Raw genomic sequence first — 26,996 nt, 5'->3', positions numbered from 1 at the left:
TTGCTCTTTGACTTTACTCTATAAAAATACACAACTTAAATACATATGACACTCTGTATACAAGACATAAACAACTGGTAGGTTTAACACTTTCGGTTATTTCAACAGAAAGCAAATATGTAAATTTGTAAGAGCATTCACAGTCAAGGGGAAGGGTGTGCAGAGGGCGATCAGTGCAGGGAGCTGACCCCAGTTGCCCAGCATCCCAGGACCAGGCCTTCCACCAACAGCCGTATCACAGTCCAGCACCGCACTGCATGACAGCCACAGCCACACCACAAGGGAACACGTTCATCCGCCCCAGAGACAGTTCATGGCGCAATCAATGTCCAAGGGGCACTAACCATGTCTAAAATTGTGCTCGGCAGTGGGATGAGAAGGATGAACGGTTCCTTGCTTGTGAAGCCTGCAGTGGAAATTGCTTAGCTTGATTTTGCAACTAAATTCATTTTCAAAAGTTTCCCAAAAATGCTGGGGGACCTAGCTCCATGGGTCACAGTGTGAGGGAAGTGCCAGTCCAGACCTGGAGAGGACACTGTCATGGCCAAAAGCAATTCCTTCATCCTCCTGGTGGCAGCTGCCACTGCCCTTAATGCAGTGCTGGCAGGCACTCCTGTCTTACACTACTGAGCTTTCAGCCATCTGGTTGCCCCACCTATGGCTCACTGACCATCTGGTTGCCCCACCTATGGCCCACTGGCCATCTGGTTGCCCGACCTATGGCTCACTGGCCATCTGGCTGCCCGACCTATGGCTCACTGGCCATCTGGCTGCCCGATCTATGGCTCACTGGCCATCCGGCTGCCCGACCTATGGCTCACTGACCAGTTGGTTACCCAACCTTTGGCTCACTGGACTAAGAATTAGGTACCAGTTTGCAGGTATAAAGAAATACTTCCCACCTGAGACTTCAATCAGTGAGAACAAGTTTCCTGAGATGAAACACAAGCCTTAAAGAATGGTGAACAGATTATAGAATGACTGCGAATTTATCCTCCACATCTGGACTCTTAAGTTGACAGGCTGGTCAAACAAGGACACGCTGAAATGGGGAAATAAAGTGGCCGTGCTTAAGTAAGAGACACTGACAGTGGAGAAGAGTCGTTCCCTGGGAGGCACCAAAGGAGGGGATCTCTCTGACAAAGGGGAGGATATTCTAAAGTGCTTGAGATGACTGGAAGCTAACTCTGACACATCTCCAGGGACTTCCAATAAGTTAAAGAAGTGACACTTGTTGGTGACTCAGATGCAGAAGAAATGGCTTTTCTTCAATAACAACTGTTCAGATGTTTTACCCCTTCTGGGGGGAAATAAGGTCCTTTATAAAAAACGTTTAGTCACTGAAATGATTGAGTTGGACTCCTGCTAATGTTCTGAGATCTTAACTGGGTTAAGTTGTAAAGAGGGTGAAGGACAAAGCACACACATGTGCCAAGAATTTAACTGAGCACAGAGGTCTGTAAGGGATTCCGAGAAGCTAAGGTTCATCTCGAGGCAAGCATCAATGGTTCTAAAGCCCTCCTGATGGGATTATGAAAACCAGAAAAACCCTGGGATCCTGAGGCTCAGCCTTTTCATTTTCTCACAATTACATTTATAAAGTAGTATACAGCCACCCAAATGTTAACAAGTAAGATCTCAGAAACAAAGTCTCAAGATGTAAGAATCAAGCCGAGGCTCCATTTCAGCAAGTCACTCTGAGGGATCAGCACGGGAACACTCAAGCGTCCTGCTGTGACTGGTTCACCTGCTCATGCTCTGAACGAGGTGTCTTTAACAACCATGGCGAAGACTGGGCCCCTCACTCGGGTTGACAGCGCCAAGCACAATCCCTCATCCACATGCCTCTCGCCTTCTGTTCCAAGAGCAGGTGGATAGTGGGGTACATTAGGCATGGGAAAAGTCTCAAGCAGAACTGAGGCCCACAGGAACCTGGAGGTGGATAGAGTTCTATCATCCGAGAAGCCAGTTCAAGGACCAGAAGAAATCACAAAGCCACGCCCCAGATCTCTTTATCTCTTTTACACAGATCTGAATCCATGAAGGACAGCACTTTAAGCTCAGTGTCGCTGAGCACAGCCATGCAGAGCGAGGCTACTACGGTAGAGAAAAGCAGTTCATGAGACTGCAGTGGCTTGGACTCTAAGACAGGAGTGTCTTCTTAGGTGGGACTCTTATCTGGCAGCCATTAGGAGGTAGGTGCTTAAAGTCACAGCCTAGTAATGCTTTTCTGTCCTGCAAAGCTCCAGTTAGCACAGTGGCTGCAGCTAAAAATATGAAAAACACAGCTAAGAGACAGAAGTCGAGCAATGAGCCAGCACTGTAAGAGATGCAGCTCCATCCAGCTCCGTCCAGCTATGTGTCCACCAGGCAGGGAGGATGCTTTCTCTATGCGGAATGAGTTTTCATCCTTGTAATTTAAAATTCTCTTCAGAAATCTGGAGCCCAAAGAGAAAACCTGTAGAGATTCTGCCATGCACAGGCCCAAGATGTCACACTGCGCCCCCAACAGCTGAGCCTAGGGCAACTAGGGACTCAAGAAGAGAGGCCATAGCAGAGGTGGGGAATGACAACAGAACGGGGCGAGAAGAGAAGCAGAGTAACACTGGTGTGGAAGGAAGAGACCCACTCGTGGAGAAGTCCCTGCCTGCCTCTCCCACCACCTATGGCAGGCATGAGGAGGCACACAAGTCTAGTGCCCAACACACCTGAGCTCAGCTGGCCTTTCCCTCTGTATGGTGTGGCTGAACAAACATCCTCGAGTAATCTATAGCACGCCTTCTAAGTGCTTCTGTCCTGGCCTCTGGTCCCTTGTTCCCAGGGGCTCGGCACTCCTTGCTCTTCTACTAGCAACTATGTCTGGGGCAGAGCAAAGACCTGGGATTCACGGTGTGCTTCAGGTCGCCAGCTCTTCAGGACACTATCTTTCTCTCTAAGCCCTGGCTCATCTCTCCCCCTGCTGGCTGAGGAAGGAACAGAGAGAATTCCTAAAAAGGCAAGTGGACAGACCAGTACCACCTCACTTTACATTCTTCTACAGGGGTGTTTGTTTTTCCTTTTTTCTTTGAAAGACTCTTACCATGTAATCCAGACTGGCTTCAAACTCACAATCCTCTTGCCTCATCCTCCTCAGTACTGGGACTGTAGGCACATGTCCCCATGCCTGGATCTAACCACAGGTTGATGGTTAAAATACTAGCTAAGAAGCGGGGATGCTAAGCTCTCAGGGGCTGGGTGCTGTCCGCTTGCTGCTGTTATTTTCTTTCCTGGTTTTATCCCTTCTCTGATGATGGTATATGGATGGATTGCTCGGTGGGAGGAGAGACAGCTGAGTCAAAGTGTCCTGCTGGCCTCCCCCTCTCTAGAAGAACCCTCATGGATTTGAGAAGCCAATGCCTAGGTGATGCTACAATTATGGAAACTGAGTTATCTGGCAGTAAGAAATGAAGTGCAGTGCATGAGATGGGGGCTCTCTCCCACACAGAAGCAGGTCATCTCACCGCGAAAGGCCCACAGGTACCCCCACTATTCACTTACAAATGACAGCACATGAGGGAACCGAACAGTGAGCATTTGTGAAGGGAAAGTCCATGTTGGTGATGTCACCTCAAGGGGAGTCTGTTTGCACTTGAGCCTGCATGTCGCTTCCTCTGCCTTCTACTTGATGTTTTTCAGGAGGGCTGTCCGGGCATTCACAACTGCTTTGAAGGCATCTTCACTGCCAGGCGCCACACACTTGTCTGGGTGAAGCAGCACTGCCAGTTTCCGGTAGGCCTTATTGACTTCCTCCCTGTGAAAAGCACCACGTTCTGTCAGTAACTGAGTTGTCCCTAAATCCTGCATTCCAGCTCTCTGGATATACTACACATCTCCCATGGGATTATTTCCTTTTCTGAAAGGTAGAACTAAAAGACTAAAAAAACCAAACAGACAGATGGTCCTATACAAGTAGAAAAATATGGTTGTGAGTCTAGAAGACAGACCAAGAAGGGTCAGCCACTGCCAGGCAGCTCTAGACACCAAGGGCCCAGAGCAAGCCTTCACTAACTGAAGGGAGGAGAGCCTGGGCACCAGGAAAAATCCCCTGGGAGAAGCTTCTGGAAGAAGAAGGGCATGTGATTAGCTCTTGGTGGAGGATTTGGAGTGCCAGGGAGGAACTGGTGGAGAGGCCTGGAGCAGAGAGTAGATGCTACCACCTCCAAAGCAAAACAAGGAAAAACACTGGATTTGATTGGCAGCAACAGGAGGAGGCATTTTGTGGCAGTGGGCACTGAGGAAGCTGTTTTCTCAACGTTGAGAGACGGGGAGGAGATTGCCACAGCAGCCCAGGCCTGAGAGCAACAGTTCAGATGGAGGCATCTGTGAGAACAGCCAAGGGAAGGGAGCTCATACAACATGAAGCAAAAGTCAGTGGAAGTGCCGGGCGGTGGTGGCGCACACCTTTAATCCCAGCACTCGGGAGGCAGGGGCAAGTGGATTTACTTGAGTTCGAGGCCAGCCTGGTCTACAAGAGTGAGTTTCAGGACAGGCTTCAAAACTACAGAGAAACCCTGTCTCGAAAACCAAAAAAAGAAAAAAAGTCAGTGGAAGTAGCTGAAGACGAAGGGGGAGCTGCTGAGAGGACTCCATGGTCCTGAATAGCAGGGACGGGCTGGAGAGGGCCCAGAGTCTGCAGACTCCTTCCCCATCCCACTCCCATCATCCTCGGTGTCACATGGTTTTCCTTCCCCATCCCACTCCCACTCATCCTCGGTGTCACATGGTTTTCCTTCCCCATCCCACTCCCACTCATCCTCGGTGTCACATGGTTTTCCTTCCCCATCCCACTCCCACTCATCCTCGGTGTCACATGGTTTTCCTTCCCAAGCTTCCTTTCGACACCAGAGTCCCTGCGATCCTGGGGCATGGCATGATGCTGGGTCTTTTTGTTGGCAGGACTTCTCACAGAACTCTCCCAACTACAGAGATGCCTTTTGCTGCCTTGGAGATGGTAGAGTCTGGTGTAATCTTGGGAGACTAAGGTCTGGGGTCACGGTAATAAGTCCATGTGCCTCAGGCATACATGTCAGAGCTTTTCCTGCTGCCAGGTGAGTCCTTCTGAATTTCTTGTTCTTGTTTGCATGTTATATTCTACATATGCAATATGCAGTCTTTTATCGTGTGTGTGTGAGAGTGTTTTTTGGTTTTTGTTGTTGTTGTTTTTTCTTTTTCAAGGCAGGGTTTCTCTGTAGCTTTGGAGCCTGTCTGGGACTCACTTTGTAGACCAGGCTGACCTCAAACTCACAGAGATCCACCTGCCTCTTGCCTCCTGAGTGCTGAGATTAAAGGTGTGCACCACCACAGCCAGCTTATACTGTGTGTTTGTGTGGTGTGTACCTGTGTCTGTGCATGTGTGAGGCCAGACGTCAATGGGTCTGTTAGGCCTCAACATGGCTGCTTTGGCTAGGCTGGGTGGCCTGTGAGCTAGTGTGGTAATACTTTGTTTGTGCTGTGATATTTTGTTTGTGCTGTAACAAATGTAACTTGCCTGAAGATCAAAGTGCAGAACCAGCCACACTAGTTAACTACAGAGGTCAGTCAGTGGTGGCACAGGAGACAAAGGCAGACAGATCTCTGTGAGTTCAAGGCCACCCTGGTAACTGGTGAGGTAACACCAGTCTAAAAGAGAAACAGAGCCAAGGGGTGGGGGCTCACACCTTTAATCCCAGCACTGGGGAGGTGCAGACTGGAAGTGATAATGGCTGGGCGGAGAGAGGAATATAAGGCAGGAGGAGACAGGAGCTCAGTCCAGTCAGTCTGAGGACTTGTAGAGACAGGATGCCCCAGTCTGAGGATTTCATAGTGATAAGAACTAGTGGCTGGCTGCTTTGCTTCTCTGCTCTTTCAGCATTTACCCCTCTGTCTGACTTGAGGTTTTTATTATTAAGACAAATTTGAAATCATGCTACACTCCAGGGATTCACCTGTTTCTGCCCTCCCAAACCAGGATACATATATGCTGCCATGCTGGCTTCTGTGTGGGTACTGGGAGTCCAAACACAGGTTCTCATGCATGTAGAACAAGCACTCCATCCGCCGAGCCACCTTCCCCAGCGCTACATACGACTTGGTATTATCAAAAAGCATTTTCCTTCTTGGAAGAAATTTGAATGGCCAGAGTTTGTATTTAGCTGAAGACCCTGTGTCCTTGAGGTAGTACAGGATACCCTCCTTCTCCAAGATGGAGTCTGGGGCAGGGCCAGGGGAGCCACTGCTCTGGGGATATGTCTAGATGGGCTCAGTGTTATTCGTGGCCCCTGCACAGAGTGCCTTTTGAGATTTACAGGTACACAAAGACTCTCAAAGGAAAGTTCTAGGGAAACAAGACTGGCGCAGGTGTGTGTGTCAACAATGTCTCACTTACAGGTGGTGAGATCTCTTTAAAGTCCAAGAACTGTAAGAACATTTGACCCGAAACAAGTACAAACAGAATTCTCTAGAACTTAACACTCTAATGTTCAAGGATTTGTCCCAAATGTGCCAATGTCGTTTGATATACACAGTTTGTACAGATAAACTTGTGTTTATATGGGCTAGGGAACAGAAATCACAGAGGCCCTGGAATTTACCAGAGCTCTGGTAGATTCTAGTTAACCAAAGTCAATAAAGAGCCAAACTTTTCTTCTTCAACTGCCATGCCCAACTCTTCCTAAATAAATCTTTTGAACAAAACGGGTAACTACACATAACCCAATCACAGATGAGAACAAGCAGGGTTCATGAGAAAGGCAGCTGGGCAGACTGTTCCTGGGTCGAGAGACACCACTGTCTCCTAGGGCCTCAATAATCACTTACTTCAGTGAACACCAGTTTCCCCAGAAAAATGAGAGCAAGTTGAGATATCTTTCTTCTTCTGAAATCCTATGATTTAAGAATGACTTTTTGTAAAGCTTTCTTAGGTTGTGTCCGATTCTTGCTCAACACCATCAAATGTGGAGCAGACCATTTCACCAAGTGTTTGGCTCGCTCAGTAGGAAACGCGCCTTCTATTTCTGTGTTGAGTCAGTGGGGCAGAGTCCCTCTGAAACTTATTTCCACACATCCTCAAGTGTCCAGCCAATTAGAAGAAGAAAGATTGGGTAGTACTTTTGGCAACAAAGCCTTGGGACTCTTCCAGAATTCCGCACTAAGCACCCTAAAGCTGCTTACCTCGAGGCCCCAGGTCTGACTCCCAGCATGTCCCAACTGTCCTTACTATTTCGAATCCTGCGAATGGTGTCGGCTTGTTCTTTGGTGAAACTAGCACAGTTATTTGCAGTAGGACGTTTCCCGCCATTTTCACACAAGTCAACTATGGACACGTAAAAGGTCTGCGAAGAGAACACACCCAGAGAGGTGAGTGTGTGAAATATGAGCTCCTTTCACACGCTTCAGTGACTCTCCAGAGTCACAAGTCATCCCCTCACTTGTAAGACTTTCCTCATGTGATCCAACTGTATTTATATCCATTCCCTTGGCATTGAGGACAGAGCCCAGGGCCTTAGGACTCTACCCGACCCCCTAACTACATATTTTTAAAGCAGAAAAGTATCAGCTAACTTAAAATTTATTAGTTTAATTTTAAAAATGAAAATGACTCATAATCCTACTCTCAGAGAAGCACATTTTAGGTTGCTAATAGATGAACACTGTTAGAAAAATCCCAACAGTAAAATCTAAGAATTTTCTTTACCCTGAGTCTTCCTTTCCCCTGATACAGCTGTCATTAGCATACTTTGGTGTCCCTACAGAAACATCGGCTACCAGCGCATGTCATACACAAACATTTACATGCAAGATCTCGGGCACAACACAATGCCTAGAGGTTTTCCCAATAATACATCTTGTGCAGGCCTGGTGATGCATGCCTGCTATCCACGCTACCTGGCAGGAGTTCAAGGTCTGCCTAACCTACAGAGTGAGTTCAAGACCAGCCTCAGTAACTTAATGAGACCCAGCCTCAAAACAAAAAGTAAAACTAAGGAGACTGGGGATCAGCTCAGCAGTAGAGTGATGGCTTAGTGTGAGCAAGGACCTGAGTCCGGTCCCTAGATCTGCCTTGGAATCGACCTACCTTTACAGACCTTCTTTGTTTTATGGCAACCTCAGTTTCCTATTGTGGCTCTACCACAATTTATTCAATTTTCTATTCCTGGACTAGCCAGTTAAGTCTTTTGGTCACTGCAAACAATATTGAATTGTTTTGTTTTTTGTTTTTGAGACAAGGTCTCACATAGCCTAGGCAGGCCCTGAACTAGCTATGTAGTAGAGGGTGATCCTGAACTCTCAGTGCTAGGATGATAGGCATGCCATTACCACAGGCAGCTCTGCAGTATGTATTCCTGGGTGAACGGAACCTGAGTCTTCTGCAAGAACAAGAGCTCTTAACCTCTGAGCCATCTCTCCAGCCCACATTTCTGTAATTATAAGGACAGTAAGTCTCTTCTCCCTCCTGTCTCTCCTCTCCTTCCCCCCTCTCCTCTCTTCCCCTTCTTTCTCCTCTCCTTTCTCCCTGCCCTTCTTGCTAGGCAAGTACTGTAAACTCCCAGTGCCTATAACTACTTTTAATTGGTGTATCTCCTCTTCCCTTAGTTTCTCTTAAAATATTTTCCTCTCTTTCAGATTCTTCAGCAGCACCTTTTATCTCCTTTTGTAAAGGTATCTTTGGGGCTAGAGAACTGGCTCAGAGGTTGAGAGTGTGCACTGCTCTTCTAGAGGAGCGGAGTTTGGGTCCCAGCACCCATGCTAGATGGCTCACAACTGCCTTCACCTGATGCCTCTGGCCTCCTTATATCACATGCAAAAACATATACACATAATTAAAAATAAAATAAGTCTTTTAAAAATGTATCTTTCCCTTAAGCTTCTCTTTCTCATTTCCACTAACTGCAAACCAACTGGGAACCTAATAAGAAGTCTTGACATCTGGAAAGAAAGAATACCATGGGGAAAGCCACCAGGCCAGGACCAAAGGGTGCCGGTTCCCGTGTGGTGGCCTTAGCATTACCCTTTGCTAGCAATGTTAGATCAGGCAGAACCATCTTCCTCCTGGCACAAAGTCTCTATTACACAGGTAGGAAATCAAGAGAATGTTTATCCGATTGAGTCACTAGGAAAGCACAGCTCCAGGCTTCCTACAGAGCAGCGCAGCCGCTGTGCTCCTGTCAGCCTGTCAAGGACAAAGATTCCTTTACCTGCCTGTCTACTAAGAACCAGACTGAAGAATAAAAGATGAAGATGGGCTCACAGTTCACAAGCGTTGCCAGAGTTAGGGTTGACATCTTCTGTAGGCTGGATTAACTTGAACTAGAAACAGACAGATTCTAGGAGCACAAGCAGCTGTGAGAACACACGGTGTTGACGCCCAGTCTAGTCTCCACAGGCGTGCGGTCAAAGCGGTAACCTCAGCTTAGTCCATTTAGTGTAGAAAGCTGGACCAGGCCTCCTGTCAGCTGGTCAACAAAAGCACAAGCAGCCACTTTCAGGAGTGGACAACAGAAAAACTACCAGGAGGTGAAATACCAACTCTCTTCCTAGCGGCCATATCTGGATCTTACAGACACGAAGTTCCACTGAGAGAAGGAGACAGAGACCAGAGTCTGAGGCTATAGCAGTAGCAAAAATCAGCAGAGCAAGGTACTGGGCAGAAGGGAACTGGGCAGAGCTGGGCCCACTCTAGGTTGGGCTTCCTCGTGGGTTTTTAACCAAGAACTAGGTTACTCATACGGAGATGGAGGCCACCTCAGGCTTGTCAGACAGGAGCCGAGAATATAATCCATACTTTCCAGGGGAAGAGCTAGCCCAAGACACCTACCTGAGCTTGGCCTTCCCAGAACACCTACTGGATACTCCTGAAATCCCCCTGGGGCACAAAGAAAGGTTGTGTGCATCTCAGGAACCTCACCCATCCTAATTATACCAAAGCCAAGACCAACATGACTGGCTAGAGGCAGAATTTGGAAGTTGAAACCTGCCAAATTAGGTTTAGGAAACACTTAGGGCTTCCTTCAGAACTCTGACATTAAAACAAAAATCAAATTCATTGCAATCTTCCTCCTGCAATAAGAAGCAACATTCTTCCAGCAAAGACAGAGGAATCTGCGGGGTCTCTACAATGTACTCTCCAGAGATGTGGTACCCGATCAAAACATCACTACCATACAAAGGGACTAGGAAAGGTGACCCATTGTCAGCCGAAAGCAGTCATTGGTAACTAAACCCATGCTGGTTCAAATAGTGGACTTGACAGACTTCAAAACAGCTATCTATAAGAAAGACTGGAAGGAAATAAAGAAAAATACACTTAAAGAATTAAAGGAAAATATATCTTGAAAAAATATCTTATTTAGCCGGGTGGTAGTGGCGCACGCCTTTAATCCCAACACTTGGGAGGCAGAGGCAGTCGGATCTCTGTGAGCTCAAGGCCAGCCCGGTCTACAGAGTGAGTTCCAGGACAGCCTCCAAAGCCACAGAGAAACCCTGTCTTTAACAAAAAAATCTTATTTGGGCACTGGAGAGATGACTTAGCAGCTAAAAGCTCTGGAGAGGACTTGGGTTCAGTTCCTAGCACCAACATGGCAGCTCATAACTGCCTGCAACGCCAGCTCGAGGGGATCCAACACTCTCTTCTGGCCTCTGTGGTACCAGGCAGACTCATACACATAAAATAAGAAACTAATAAATAATTAAATAAATCTTTTTAAAAAGTGGGATGGGGACAGCCAGGTGGTGGTGGTGCACACCTTTAATCCCAGCACTTGGGAGGCAGAGACAGGCAGATCTCTGTGAGTTTGAGGCCAGCCTGATCTACAAGAGCTAGTTCCAGGACAGCTAGGACCACACAGAAAACATTGTCTTACAAAAACAAAACTAGGGGCTGGAGAGATGGCTTAGTTGGCAGGACTTTCTGCACCAGCACGAGGCCCTCAGTCTGACCCTCATTTCTAAGAATGCGGCACATAGGAGTTTGTGTTTATAACCCAGCACTGCGGAGCCACAGACGGGTGGTGCCGGGGTTGCCGGCCAGCCAGTCTAGGTAAACTGGTGAGTGGCAGATGAGTGACAGATCCCCATCTCAAAAAACAATGGGATGGAACCTGGGAAATGACACCCAAGACTGTTCTCTGGTCTTCATATTCGTGCACGCGTGCACACGTGCACATACACACACACAGACACACACACAAAGAAATAAAACAGCAAGACTTCCCACATTTGATGAAAAATACCTACTCTTAAAAAAACAAAAAAGCTTTTAAAAAAGTTCAGAGTATGTGCTGCTCTCGCAGGACTTGGGTTTAATTCCTAGCAGCTCATAACAGCCTGTGACTCCATCCAGCTCCTCTGTGGGCACCAGGCACTCTCAGAAATGAATAAACCCCAGGTAGGATACATATGAAGAGAGACACACCCCAGCATAGCCTGCTGCTGCAAACCAAAGGTGCAGACGGACTCTCCAAAACATCCAGAAATGGAAGAAGATGCAATGTGGACAGAGACGTAGAGAGTGAGCATGGCTTCCACCTTATGAGACACACAGAGGCCAGACAGAATGGAATTTAATCTACGAAGATTTTTTTTCAGTGAGTCAACTCAGGTTTATTCCACATTCAGGGAATATAAAGGACTGGGGATGGTAGTGGAGAATCACCTAACTTGCATTAAACAGCACACACCTATCATAAGGCCCCCAGTACAAGTCTTAGTTATCATCTGTGGAAGCACAGTCCTATCAAAAGTTCCTAGCACAATATCTAATCACCACACAGGCAGCAGGGAACTACATCCAGGGTCACACTGGAGATAAGGCAGGCATCTGGGCCTAGAGACAGTCTCCAAATAAGGTCAGGTGGAGAACAGAGCACCTTCTGCCTGGAGTAGGGATAGGGAGGGGGTGTCATCCATGTTGCTGTCAGGCCAGGGTAGATTGCAACCTCCAACCAGCAGGGCCTCCTGATTTGCAGAGTATAGCATTGTATACGCATATCAAATGATCACACACAATGTACAGTTAAAGTACTGAATTAGGGGTTGGAGAGATGGCTCCAGGTTAAGAGGTTAAGAGCATTGCCTGCTCTTCCAGAGGTCCTGAGTTCAATTCCCAGCAAACACATGGTGGCTCACAACCATCTATAATGAGATCTGGTGCCCTCTTCTGACTTGCAGGCATACATGTAAGCATGTATATATAATAAATAAATAAATCTATTAAAAAAAGGTTCTGAATTACAAAAAAACACAATTGTAATCTCTCACAGTTACTAATACACTCCCTGAGATGCTCTCATATGTGAAACAAAAACAATAGCTGCCACACGTTGTCACGTCTCAGATAAGGTGAGACGTGTAAATACCCAGGACTGTCGGCCCTTGAACGGGCATGATTCACAGATACACACAGGCAAACACGCAGACCAGTGTGCACAAATGAATAGGAAGCATGGCGACCCAGCATCACCCTGCCAGCCCAGGATGACCTCTTGGGAGAAGAAAATCCAGAGAAACGGTCAGTACAATCCCACCCAGCAGTGAAGACCGACAGTGCAGGACAGCTCCACTACACAAAAGGCTGGAATTCCTCAAACGCCAGACAGTCATAAGAAGACAAATAGCTGCCGGGCGATGGTGGCGCACGCCTTTAATCCCAGCACTCGGGAGGCAGAGACAGGCGGATCTCTGTGAGTTCGAGCCTGGTCTACAGAGCTAGTTCCAGGACAGGCTCCAAAGCCACAGAGAAACCCTGTCTCGAAAAAAAAAAAACAAAAACAAAAAAAAAAAAAGAAGACAAATAGCTTATTCACACCTCCACTTCCAAATGGATCAAGCCCTGATTTTATGACTTATTGTTTCAAGTAGCCTACATCTCTTAAAATTATACAAAATTAATGGCTTTAAAAAGTGACATCTGGGCGCTGGCGAGATGGCTCAGAGGATAAGAGCACTGGCTGCTCTTCCAGAGGTCCTGAGTTCAATTCCCAGCAATCACATGGTGGCTCATAACCATCTCTAATGAGATCTGGTGCCCTCTTCTGTCCCACAGGGATACATGCAGGCAGAATATTGTATATTAATAAATAAATCTTTAATTAAAAAAAAAGGTCCCAGAGTGTTCATCTAAACTGTTCCCCATACAAAGGATTCAGCACCTTAAAAATTAAAAAAAAAAAAAAAGTGACCTCTGGAAGCCTGGCAGTGGTGGCGCAACCTTTAATCACAGCACTCAGGAGGCAGAGGCAGGTGGCTCTCTGTGAGTCTGAGGCCAGCCTGGACTACAAGAGCTAGTTCCAGGACAGCTAGGATTATGATACAGAGAAACCCTGTTTCAAAAAAAAAAAAAAAAAAAAACCCGAGAGAGAGAGAAAGAAAGAGAAAAAGAAACCCTGTCACAAAAATAAAAAAAAAAAAATAAAGAGTGACACTTGGGGCTAGGGAGCCAGCAGCAGTGGCTGGTGCCCACAGCCCCAGCACTAGGTGGGGAAGATGTAGACAAGTGGATACTGCCAATCTGGACAGCTGAACTCCAGGTTCATCGAGACACCCAGACTCAAAGGTGGAGGGCAAGAGAGAAAGACACTAGACATCTACCTCTGCACACCTGAGAGTAGAGTTATACACATATGGTCAGGTCCAAGTGCTTGTGCATGCATACACACACAATAACAAGAAATGACCATCTACTCAGGCTGCCATGTGAGCACATCCTTCTACTGCCTTCTGGATTGTTATGTGTGACCAACTGGATTCTGCAAAGCCTGTCTCCAACTCTCTAAGCTAACTGTAACCTCTGTGAGTACAGGGTTAGACATCTGTGTGTAACAAGGCAATTCTGCCACAGCAAAGCTTCATATGAATGCAACACCATTATCCAAAGATGGTTTTGAAGAAAAATCTCCATCCCAGGGAAGTAGCACAGCAACTTGCTAAACCTGAAGACCATCACAATCACCTGGACTGTTTTCTAGACACAAATTCCTAGACTCTAGTCAGGGGTGGTGGTATATGCCCAGCACTTGGGAAGCAGAGGCAGGTGGATCTCTGTGAGTTCAAGGCCAGCCTGGTCTACATAGCAAGTTCTAGGACAACCAGGACTACATAGTGAGGCCATGTCTCAACCAAAATAAAAGTAAAAATCCAAAGCCAGGCAATGATGACACATGCTTTTAATCCCAGCACTCAGAAAGCAGAGGCAGGTGGATCTCTTTGAGTTCGAGGCCAGCCTAGTCTACAGAGCTGGTTCCAGGACAGCTAGGACTGTTATACAGAGAAACCCTGACTCAAAAAACAAAATATAAAAGTAAAAATTCCTAGTCTCCATGGCAATGTGAGGCTTCCAGAGGTCGGAAGCAGACATCCGTGTGTGATGGTTCATTTGACTGTCTACTTGATGGAATTATGTTCACTGCAGAATGTCTGTGAGGGCTTTTCTAGACTGCGTTAGGAAGACTCGCCCTAAGTATGACAGCACCATTCCATGGGATGAGTCCTGGACTGAAGAAACAGGAAGCAAGCTGAGCATGAACTTCACCTTTCTCTGCTTCATGAGCGTGGGTGCACCGGGACCAGACGCTCAACCTCCGTCCCCTTAGCATCCCTGCACAATGGCCTGTACTCTAGCTGTGACCTAAAGTCAACCCCCTGCCTTCCTTAATGTGCTTTAGCAGGTATTTGATGGCAGCAATGAGAACAGTAACTACAACTCCAGGTGACTGTGACGATGAGCAGGTCTGACCTACAACAGAGCAGACAGATCCACCACCTCCCTTCCCCGCCACCCCCCTCTCTCTCTTTTGAGAAAGTCTCATTACTGTTCTGCTTCTCACAGTTTTTAACTCTAAACAGGCATGGCTGGCTTTGACACAAACCACAGCAGGATGTCTGGTTACCTGGAACATCTCACTGATTCCCTCTCCAGTTTGTGCCGATGTTTCAAAGTACAGGAACCCCTTGCTTTCAGCCCAAAGACGCCCCTCACTTTCATCAATGCAACGGTGTTTGGTGCAGTCGATCTGAAACAGAAAGTCAGAAAGTTGGGGGAGGGCAGAGAGAAGATCCACCCTTGTCCCACTGCATCAGGCCCAGTGAAATCTTCCTCTCTGAGTGTCAGAGCGACCTATAAAATTACCAGGCTAAATGGGACCAAACAACAAAAGCCCACTGACTGGGTTCTGTCTAATTAAGTTGCATTTCCCACTTCCTCCCACCGGAAAGCAGCCAGTATGTGCATCTGTGAAAGTTGCATCATGGCCTGCCCTACCCAAGAGGCCACTTTCTGCTGTTGCCATGAACAACCCCTCCCACCAGGTCAAGTTTTTCCCAGACTGCTTGCTTCCTCAGGCTGGATACCAAGGGAAAAAAATAAATGAATAAAAACCCAGTTAGACCAGGGTTTTGTGGTTTCTGTCTCAGAGGCAATTACTCTATGTTCTAAAACAGCGCCTCCCTGCAGTGTGCATGTGTGTACATCCATGTTTGTAGACTGAAGACAAGGTCTGATTAGCCCAAGCTGGCCTGGACTCTCTATATAGCTTAGGCTGGCCTCTGGCTCAGAAGCCTCCTGCTTTCAGTTGCTGAGTCTGGGGTTACAGGCTAAGCCATACATCCAGCTCTTGCCTTTCCGTGTCCTCAAACAGCCACGTTAGCAAAGCAATTCAAAATAGTTACCTTGTTGGCACACACAACAAAGACGATATTGTCCATATTCCCGTGAGGCCCAAGTTCCTGCTTCATTTCTGCCAGCCATGAATCAAGGGCATCAAAGGAGTCTTTCTGTCCCACATCATAGACCAATATCACACCTTGGGTGTCCTTGTAAAATTCGTTTCGGACCTTCAGATGGAAGAACAGAGGCACAAGGTGTTGGCTCTGCGATCTTTGTAAGGATGGATTTCACAGCCATTAACTTAACAAAGTGTGTCCTTTTCTGCAGTCAGGGTACTCATTATTATATCTCAGTAGTCACTGACTTTTAGAGGACTTTATATAAAATCAAAATGAAACAAGGAAATCTGTAGGTCAGGAGAATTTTTAGCTGAAATCAGACCATGGCTCCTCAGCGAGCACTCTCTAGCTGTTGGCAGATTTGGAAGACAGTTGTGTCAAGATCTCCTCAGGGAGGTGGACAAACAGTCAAAAGGAACTTAAAGGAAAATGACACAATTGTGAGCAATGGCTTCCACCACACAAACATCACATCCCAGACTTCATCCAGCATTCCAGGCACAGCTTCCCAGAATGCTCCAGGGCCATACATCAATTTGAACCCCAAATTCAGAGACCAAAGTAATTGGATGGTAAGGAGCAAAGCTGAGGAGGCAGGCAGCTCTGGGATCACACCACTAGAAGTTGTGTGACCTTGAGCAAATCACAGAACCCTTCTGTACTTCCTCATCCGTAAAAGGGGATCATAGGACTAGGACCAGGTGAGGTCATGATGGCAATCCATTTAGTATAGCGCTGGGAAAATCAATCCATATAAGCTCCTTCTCCCTTTCTTCCTGGTATTCTGTCTGACTGTCCAGACATTCTGATCAAGGGTCAGAGACGTGAACTACCACACCTGGCTCTAACATGGGTCCTCATGCTGTGTGGCCAGCACTTTACCCAATGAGCCATCTTCTTAGCTTCCTAAAGTATCTTCTACCAGGGCTGGAGAGATGGCTCAGTAGCTAAGAGCACTGTTCTTGCAGAGGACACAGATCGGCCTCCCATCACCCAAATATGGTTTACAGCGTTCAGAACTCCAGCTCTAGGGGATTCATCAGTCTCTTCTGACCTCTGAGGTCTGGTGCACAGACATACGTGAGAGTATAGAATAGACATATACATGTAATAAACATACATATAATGAAATAGATAAAAATGAACTTCTACCAACTCTTTCTCTCTACCTTTGTCTACTCTCAGTCCCACCCCCCAAATCCTGCCCTGGGCCCTCTTCCTTTGTGAATCTTTCTCTACAGTTATGCACCATCAACCACGTGCATAGGTTCAACTATGACAGGCTCCAAGATCAGCCTGCTCCCCGCTTCAGCTTCCTTCTAGCGAGCACAGGATAGCTGGAGGTCTCACTGAATTCTCATGTGGGGACATCAGTGCTAAGGCTGAAGACCCAGTGTCCACCTCCACTGCTCTGTCTCCCTCTAGCAGACTCACGGTCCTGCGGATGGATCGTGTCTGCGTGCTTCTCCACCTCTCCCCTTCCTTCCACAGAGTCCAGTGCGGCCTTCACCACACTGCTGCTGGCTTCCCAGCACCAGGCCACACTGTAACTTATCTTTTTAAAGCCTGGCTCAAAATTCCCCAGTTGTTTCCCCACCCCCATGTCCTCCAAAATTCAATCTCATTTAAATGGGATTACAGGGTGGGGTTTGGTTTTGTTTTTCCCTTTGGTGTAGGTGTTGAGGCAGGGTTTCTCTACAGAACCCTGGTTGTCCTGGTATCCATTATGTAGACCAGGCTGGCTTCAGAACTCACAGAGATTTGCCTGCTTATGAGTCCCCAGTGCTGGGAATAAAGGTGCACGCCACCACCATCCAGTTGAACTTGTTTTTTTTAATCTATACAAACTATCTCGCCGGGCGGTGATGGCGCAGGCCTTTAATCCCAGCACTCGGGAGGCAGAGGCAGGCGGATCTCTGTGAGTTCGAGACCAGCCTGGTCTACAGAGCTAGTTTCAGGACAGGCTCCCAAGCCACAGAGAAACCCTGTCTCGAAAAACAAAAACAAACAAACAAACAAACTATCTCATGCACTTTACAAAGAGTTTTGATGTAGTCGTGTCTGATCTTTATTTAGCTTACTTTGTGCTTTACTGTGCATACAGGATGGAGTTAATTATCACCAGAGACGTTTACTCCAACTGTGCTGTGCTTAAACATACCTAAACTAAACTACTCAGGTCCTAAACTTTGATCTGACACCAGGTAACGAGTCACGGTGAACTGAAGTGCTTTCTGGCCCCCTGTGGGCTGTTACTCTGCTGGTCACGCTCTGCTGGCTGTGGTGGTCACAGCGGCCCCTGCAGCCAGGGAGGTGGCTTGGTGGGTAAAGCACCTCCTGCCAAGCTTGATGGCCTTAGTCTACTTCCCAAAAGCTACACGGTGGAAAGAGAAGACCAACTCCCCAAAGCTCACCTACCTACACACAGGTATGCGTGCACGCACGTGTGCGCACACACACACACACACATCATGGCATTCATGTGCCCACATGTATACATATCAAAAATCAATGTAATTTTTTGCCAGGAAGTGGTGGCACACGCCTTTAACCACAGCACTTGGGAGGCAGAGGCAGGTGGATCTCTGTGAGTTTGGGGCCAGCCTGGTCTACAAGAGCTAGTTCCAGGATAGGCTCCAAAGCTACAGAGAAACCCAGTTTTGAAAACAAAGAAACAAAAATTAATGCAGTTTTTAAAAATTAAAAATCAGTGGAACAGCAAAAATCACCCAATCTGAGTGGTGTGTGTGTGTGTGTGTGTGTGTGTGTGTGTGTATGTACGCATGAGTGCCTGTGGCGAATGGAGGGTTATGAATGAACTAATAGGGACTCATGAACCTATTGTACTAAAAAGATCAATAAGAAGAAGACAGCTGAGAGTGCTCAAATGAAGAATGGGCAGCGTGGTGGTTGCAGCCCTAGCAAGGCAGACATCTCTGACAAGAGAACTGAGAATTTGGATATGAGGCCAGTCTGGGCAGCATAGCCAGTCCCTGCCTCAAAAGAAAGGATGACTTGCAATGCCAGGCAGGGGTGGTGCACGCCTTTAGTCTCAGCACTCAGGAGACAGAGACAGGCAGATCTCTGTGAGCTAGAGACCAGCCTGGTCTGCAGAGTGAGTTCCAGGACAGCCAGGCCTACACAGAGAAACCCTGCCTCAAAAAACAAACAAAACGAAACAAAAAGAAAAAAAGAAAAAAGAAAGAAAAAGAAAAGAAAAGATGACTGAAAATGTCCAAACGTGCTAAAAGCTATAACTTACAGATTCAAGGATTCAAGCTATGAAAAGCCCAAACAGCAAAATCCTAAAAAGATCCACAGAACTAAAAGTAAAATAAAAACATCTCGGTGTGTGTGGACACACGAGGCAAGGCCGAGGAGAGAATCCACAGCACTCAGCACACAGAAGAGTCTGCAACTGGCAACCCAGAACCCAGAGCAAAATAAAGCAAAGCAAAGTACAGAGAAGGAAATAACAAAGATAAGGACTAAAGTGAAGTGGCCAAGTCAGCAAACAGGTCACCAGCAGAGAGTGCGCGACTCTTCCAGGCCTGCCACACCAAGGAACACAAACCAAGCAGGCCTGCTTCGCCTTCTTCCAAGGCTGGGGAGTGATGGGAAGGTCGCAGCCCTGCTGTGAAAGCAGGGACCTTGCTGAGCTGTTACATCCACAGGGGACTGTGATCATTATCCGCTCACACTCTGGATTGAGGTCTGAAGTGAAAGGCCAGCATCCTCTTAAAGTGGAAATGTCTTTTTTTTTTCCGGAGTCAAAGCACTTTATTCAGAGGCTTGGGGAGGAAAGGCTGGAGAGTTCCAGGCTGTCTGCTGTCCTCCACTGGGCAGAGCTCGCAGGTCTGCTGTCGCTAAAAGCGAAATGTCTTTTTCATTCAAATGTTTGAAACACTAGCCATAAAACTTCCCATCTCGATTCCAGGAAAGCATAGGTGATCAAAGAGTATTCACTAAATTGAGGCTCAGAAGGTAAGCAACCAACATGAGCTACACTTTACATGTGATTTAAACTAACTTCTACTGTTTCCAGCATCAAGACAGGATATAAAGCTTCTTACCTCGTAGAAGAAGGGGTGTCCAGCCATGTCAAAGATGTTGACCTTGATTTCTCTGTCTCTGACTTGGACCCTGAAATATTCAGAGACCATCTCAAAGGTTGTGTTTCTGCATTGACATTTATGTTATTTATGGATTTCAAAAGGAAATGGGTCACATTTCCAGAAGCTTTCTTCCTCTTCTTCTTAACTCCAGATAATCTTTTTTGTTTTTTGAACCACCACTGCCCAACACTCTGGATATTCTTTACAAGAGAAGCCTTTTGCCTTGCTTTAGAACACTGAGCCCTGACTAAGGACCCATTTCCCATTATAGATATTTCAATCCACACCCTGAACCAACAAGCTGCTCCCAAGTGAAGGGTTGATCCCACCTGAGCTTGGTGACTGGTTATGTCCTGGGAGTGGGAAGGTGGAGATGGGGGGAGGGTTATGAGACCCTCATCAGAGTATCCAGCCACTCCCCACAATCTTAATTGCACATGACCTTGGGGAAGGGCTAGAGTATACAGACTAGGAAACACAGGGGGCAACAGGGGTGTCATCTATGCAGCTATGGGGAAAGACTTTCTCCCAGCTGGTAAAGACTTTCTACTGCAACCTTTTGGAAGAGGAGTACCCACACCACAGGTAACCCCTCACCTATGCTCTGTAAGCCAAAGAAACACACTGGTTCCCTAGGTGGAATCTTGCCTTGGTTTGTTATTGAGATTTGGGAAGAGGGGTAAACGTGGCTTATGTTTCCCTTGGGAAGGAATTTTCACAATACTTATCATGGAATAATCATCTTTTTTTAATAAAAAAATCTGTAAGAAGCAGAACAGTCTATTTTGCCATCTCAATAAATAAATAAGTTACAATTCCATGGTATCGTACAACAATTTCCATTTCTTAGATAAACTAAGCACTGATATGGATTCTGAACAAAGTTGTCTTAAATAGGATGACCCACCACATCACTGATGAGTATGCTCGGAAGTAGAAAATGGGAAGGAAAAGTAGAAAGAAATGTGGATTTCAAATGAAGGCCTTCATAACGTTCACAGTCAAGATCTACAAGTTTCACATTTTAGAGAAAATGTGCAAAACACCTTCTGCTGCTCTCAGTTGAAAAATGGCGAGAGAATTTACATAGAACTCCTGAGTTCCACTGACCTGAACTACTTAATACAGTCTGGAAGGACATACATAAACTTGACCCTGTCCTTCACACAACTGATATTCTGTTACAGACATACCCCATCAATTTTATTGAACTCCTTGAATATTGCCTTCATAATCTGATAGGGAAATTTTTCACCTTTAAGTGCATGTCTCTAACAATATTTACCAAGCAGTCACCAGGGAGAAGCACTGTACTGGACATTTGGAGAAAACATAAAAATTCTTCTTACAGTACTCACTTTGGATGCAGGACATAAAAAAATCAATCTTGACTGACCAGGAAATTCCCTTTCTCCTGACTAGCCTACATAGTACCAGAAGAAAAGAGATCATGATCTCCCCCAGTGGTAGACCCTACATGCTACAAAATCAACCTGCCTGGCAAGATATGTCCATGGCGTAATAGTGGCATGGCGGTTAGGAGAGTAACCAGCTACCACAGGAGGGATTTCATGCCTGATACTGTAAACCTGGTCAAAAGCTACGGCCAGGAGATGACAGATGAGGAGGAACTAGTGTTGTTTTGTTCAAAGGTCATGATGTCAAACTGCCCTCTCAATACTCACGTTTACACCCATAGACCTGTGTGTTTCTCATCTTTGGTCAGAGAAGCTTCTTGTAATGGGTAATGGTTGATACATAAATGCTAACTGGTCAAAGTGCCAAGGATAACTACGAACGCTTAATTACAGATAAATCGTCTAGATCAGCCTCGACTAAGCCAGCTCAGGGACCAGCAAGCAAGAGGTGGCAGGAGAATGTAAGAAATGGCAGGTGGGAAACAAAGATGTGAAATGCTGACTTTGGTTATGGTGGCAGCTGTACACCCAACTCACAGAACTGGTGTCACCTGGACAAGACCAAGTCAAGACAGTCAAAATTCCAGCATGGATAGAGAACCTTTGGGGCCCCGTCTTTGGTAGGAGAAGCTACTGGCAGGCAGCTGATGGCTGCTGAGGGAAGGAGAATGTGGCCACTGGTAGGTAGCCCATGCTAGTGAATGGCCTCACACCCATGCACATATGGAGGTAATGGTGGGTTAATATGATCAAAATACATTATGCAAACATATAAAACTTTCAAAGAATAAATAAAAATGTTAACAAAAAAAAGAATACCCCTGTCTCAAAGTCAGGGATAATAAACAGATACAAGTAGCACAAGCATTCTACAGTAAGGCCTGAAATTCCACGTGGAAGAAATATGGCATTGCCAAGCAGTGGGGGTGCACCCTTTAATCCCAGCACTAGAGAGGCAGAGGCAGGCGGATCTCAGTGAGTTTGAGGCCAGCCTGGTCTACAGAGTGAGTTCCAGGACAGGCTCCAAAGCTACACAGAGAAATCCTGTCTCAAAAAAACAAAAAAATGGGGGAAAAAAAAGAAAAGAAATATGCTGTTTACCCCAATTCTATTCTTTGGTGGCATTTTTAAAAGTTTGTTGTTGTGTTGTTTTGCTTTTGTTTGCCGCGTTAATCCTCTCTCCAGCCACTCTAGATTCACTCCAAATAAATTCCCACTTATCCCCAAATTCATTATTCTCAAATCTGCTGGATTCCAACCAGCTATCAAGATCATAAACCAACAAAAGACAAAGCAGCCTAAAAGCCCACTTGCTGGTAGGACCTGCTCACACAGAAATCTGTCCTCAGACGCCCCAGCTCCAGATAGGCTTGTGCTCATCGCTGCCAAGCCCACGTCTAAAACCAGGTCTGGGCTGGCAGGTACCTAACACACCGGCCGGCTGAAAGGATGGCACCAGATGCCTGAAGAAGTCCCTTACCCCATCCTTTCCAGTTTATCTTCAAAGCCTCTATTTTAGTGCAACCATGCATACGCTCTGATGCAGACTCGGACTCTCTCAGGACACACTCTGAGTACCTGCCTAACGAACAGGCCAGAGAACAGTATACTTACTTTGTGACTCCATAGTCAATTCCGATTGTTGCCAGGTATTTAGACACAAACCTCTTCTCACAGTAGCGCTTTATAATACAGCTCTAGGAGGATAGAAATGCATGCATTTAGTAATACACACTGGAAAGATGTGTCAAATGAGTACATTTCTTCATTAGGGTTTCTTCAGCCACCTCAGTGAAAATGAAAGTGTTCTCAAATGCAGAAACGAGCTGCCGTGGCAGTGGAGAGCTGTGACTGCAGCACTCGAGAAAGAGAAATAGAACAATGAGGAGATCGAGGCCGGCCTCAACCACATGAGACCTCGTCTCAAAGATAAACAAACCCCCAAAAGACAAAAAAATAAAAGGCATCTGAAACAAGTATAAAAAGTGAGGGTTTTACTTGTTGTTTGCTTTGAGGAGGTCTCATTCCTGGCTGACCTGGAACACTAGGAAGATCAGGCTGTCTCACATCTCTGCCTCCCTAGCGCTGGGATCAAAGGCACAAGTGAAGAGCTTAAAGAAAAGAATTTTAATTCTTACCTTCATACCAAATACGGATGTTTCTGGTTTTATTCCCAATCATTGCTCTTTCCTTCTGCAGACCTTCCCCACCCTCCCACTTTCATTACAAACAGCCACATCCGGGACCAGATCCACATGTCTGAGCATCTCCTGCCGTCATCCAATTCAGCATGTCTCCAGATGAGCCTGTCTTGCCGACACCGAGCCCTGTTAACCATGCCATCATTTCCCAATGACAAAAGATCAAGATACTAAAGTCATATTTGAGTCAAGGCCCAAGTCTTCAAGTCCACATTATCATTATCCTAAGTACCAGTATCCAAAAACAGAAACAGGCCAGATGGATGAATAAAATGTATTACATCCACATGATGGAATGTATTTCTACGATATGAAGAACATCCAATACATACCACAACAAAGATTCACCTTATACGCATTACACTAAGTGAAAGATGTCTGTAGTAAAAGATCATGTAGTATGTGGCTCCATTCATATGAAATAGCCAGAACAGGCAAATCCACAGAGGCAGGAAGTGGGTTACTGGTTAGGGGAAATAGGGAGTCTGTTAATAGCTACGCTTTTTCTTCAGGGGATGATGAAAACGCTCTACAACTGACGATGGTAACGGTTTCACAACTGCAAGTGAACTGAAAGTCAGCGAGTTGTATGTTTTAAATAAGTGATTTCTATGGGACTTCCATCACACCAAGGCTTTGCTCTGAATTTAAATCTTATTTTTAATCACGTGTACACTGTATGTCTGTGGCTGTATACACATGTGAATGCAGCTGGCAACACAATACAGACCAGGCCGTTGGCTCCCCTTGAGCTGGGGTACGGGCAGTTGTGAGCCACCCGATCTGACACAGGTCCTGGGAGCTGCATACTGGTCCTCTGCAGAAGCAGCAAGTGCCTCTAACAGATGAACTAGCTTCTCTCTCCAGCCCTCATTAAGGCGTTTTTATTCAAGACTTTTTTTTATGGCTTTTAATCTTTAGGGAAGAAAGGGGTTATTTCCAATATCTTTTTTCTTTTTTCCCTTCAATTTGACTGTGTGTGTGTGTATGTGCTATGTGTGCCCTGTGTCAGAGGGCAATTAGAAATTTGGATAAAGGTTTTTTCCTTCTACCATGAGTTCTGGGGACTGATTGAGGTCACCAGGCTTACTGCCCACCCCAACCCCAAGGGCTTATTCCTTTCCATGTGGGAAACTTGACATTTCTCAGAGACCCTTATTAATATTCAATCCAACTTCTTGCACTGACAATGGACCCCAAAGGTCGTGCCAATTTTCACAGGTGTGCTAGGATCTGACCCAACATTCTCATTCACCACAAACCTCATGTCTCTCTCTCTCTCTCTCTCTCTCTCTTTCTCTCTCTCTCTCTCTCTCTCTCTCTCATATATATATATATATATATGTTAATTTCGACAGCATATTTTTAAAAATAGTAGTGAATAAAAATGGTGGTTACTGTTTTACTAAATCTATTAAGCACATTTTTCAAAACTGTTCAATTTTTATCTACCCAGAAAGCCAAAATTTAGGTGGAAATGGGAGTTTTAATTAAGCGCATGGATGTCATTCTTCAGTGGCCATCTTTTTGAGACAAGGTCTTTCTTTCTTTCTTTCTTTCTTGTTTTGTTTTTTTGTTTTTTGAGACAGGGTTTCTCTGTAGCTTTGGGGCCTGTCCTGGAACTAGCTCTTGTAGACTAGGCCTGCCTCTGCCTCCGGAGTGCTGGGATTAAAGGCGTGCACCACCACCACCTGGCGAGACAAGGTCTTTCTTGGGCTCACTGACTCGGCTAGGATAGTTGGTCAGTGAGGGCCAGGGATCCCCCTGTTTCTGCTTGCCCAGCACTAGGATTCAGAAGCCTGTGCCACTAGCTCAGGTCTTTGCAGGGTTCTAGGCATAGACCTGTTCTCCATGCTTGCCCAGCACTGACTCTCCCAACTTCCTTAGCTTTGTAAACCAGAGTTGAAACATAGTTAATAGTCAATACATGTTAAATTTCAACAAAGGTTTGGTTAACACATACACAATGGTACCTAAGTAGTAGAGGGGGGAGCTAAACAGTAAAGCAGTAATAAATATTCACTGAACGTCTTCTAAGTGCAGTGTACTGGTTTAAATACTCCCATCAGTAGGTCTTCCGCATTTGAGAGAGTGTAGACTCTGCTTCCAATCCCCCTCCCTGTCACTGATTTGCCCACTTTGGGATTCTTAACCAACAGCTTCCCCTCATTAAGGGAGAAAACTTGAGTAAGAAGAACAGGCATCTGAATTCATTTGGGGAAAGTCTTAGGTCACCACTGCCCATCGGGGAGGAAGTTTAATAGCTAATACACAGCAGATGGAACACACAGAAAGACGGTTCAATAAACAAAGAAATGGATAGATGGATAAATGAATGAATGAATAAAGGCTTCTCTGCGAAAATGACTTGACAGCATGAGAAATTTATAACAAAAACAACGTAAGATCCTGGGCGGCCAGGGCATGTTCCCTGAAACGCAGTAGGTTGTTGTGTTCTGCTGATGGGAATGTCACTGTGCCCGGCGACATTTTTCTGAATCTATCACAGACATCCCTTTAAACGCCACAGCTAGGAGGCAATGACTCTCCCCACCTTCATGTCTTGGACCCCTCTTTCGGAAAGCAAATTTGATATCTAAAGTATAAATTTGGGACCTAGGCCTCTTTACTACCTTCGAAATATAGTCAAAGGTCAGAGGCCACCCCAGGCACCTTCTTGTGGGAGGTGACGAGAGCGTGCAGCCCAAAGGTCAAAAAAGGTCAAGGTAGTTTTCCTCTGGAAGCTGCAAGGCCTCCAGGGTTGCTCCCGGAGCAGTGATGAGGCGGGGCTTCGGGCTGTTGAGTGGCTACTCTCTCAGCCAATGGTCATGTCTCACCGCAAGCAGCGGCCCCGCCCCTCGCACCAGCGTTACTCACTTTCCCCACTTCGGCGTTGCCCATGGAGATGACTTTGATGCGGAGGGACTTGGCTGGCTCCTTCCGCTTCGGAGGCACGTTGGCCTCCATCGCCCTCGCTCTGCCGAGGCTGCCGGTTCCGGTGTCCTTATGCACCCAGCCAGCCCGTCCCTCAGGCCTCCTTGCCCAATGGCGGAGCCGCTGCGCTCGTCACCGCCCTGGCTCCGCGGCTCGCCATCCCCACCGCTGCCTGGCCGCGGACCGTCGCGGGCGCTTGGGAAGCGGCGAGCCGCAGAGGGCGAGCGGAGTCTCGCGATGACAGCGTGCCGTGACGTCATTGCGGGGCTCGGGAGGACTGGGTCTCGGGGTCCTGGTGGGCCAAGGCGACGTGGGCGACGACACCTAGAAGTCGGGGCTTCTTTGCTTGGCCCAGGGTTGGTCTGCACTTAGTGGCAAAAAGAAGAGTGAACATCACGGGGAGTTTCTGAAATTTAGTGTAAGGCCCAGGCACGCCAAAAAGTCTAAGCAAACTATGGACTTTTTCTTTCTTTCTCCATCATTACAGTGACCCCTCAGTTTCTGCAGGGGACTGACCTCCCAGGATCGCAGTGGATTCTGCGAATGTTCCAGTCACATAAAGATGGCATAATTAGCAGGGTGTCCAGGCAAAT

The 26,996-nt window shown here is 46.6% G+C and overlaps 1 protein-coding gene across 2 annotated transcripts; it reads right to left on the bottom strand.

Annotated features, from left to right (window-relative positions):
• On the bottom strand, positions 1-26,617 carry LOC121439692 (dnaJ homolog subfamily C member 27). 2 transcript variants are annotated; one of them, XM_041640274.1, is made up of 7 exons: positions 26,347-26,614; positions 22,883-22,965; positions 19,809-19,878; positions 15,679-15,843; positions 14,901-15,023; positions 7,189-7,349; positions 1-3,790 (listed from the first exon to the last, which is right to left on the bottom strand). In XM_041640274.1, exons 1-7 carry the CDS (start codon positions 26,434-26,436, stop codon positions 3,658-3,660), a joined length of 825 nt encoding a protein of 274 aa, XP_041496208.1. In that variant the 5' UTR covers positions 26,437-26,614; the 3' UTR covers positions 1-3,657. The 2 variants fall into 2 exon arrangements, with proteins under 2 accessions (XP_041496208.1, XP_041496209.1); XM_041640275.1 differs by lacking the exon at positions 7,189-7,349 and having other exon boundaries at positions 26,347-26,617.
• Positions 26,618-26,996: the final 379 nt, after the last annotated feature.

This window comes from Microtus oregoni, unplaced genomic scaffold (assembly GCF_018167655.1).
Source record: "Microtus oregoni isolate MIOR12 unplaced genomic scaffold, Mior012 000062F_ref0000492, whole genome shotgun sequence".
NCBI lineage: Eukaryota > Metazoa > Chordata > Mammalia > Rodentia > Cricetidae > Microtus > Microtus oregoni.
Note: the sequence above shows the minus strand (reverse complement) of the source record. Positions and strands in the feature narration are given on the sequence as shown.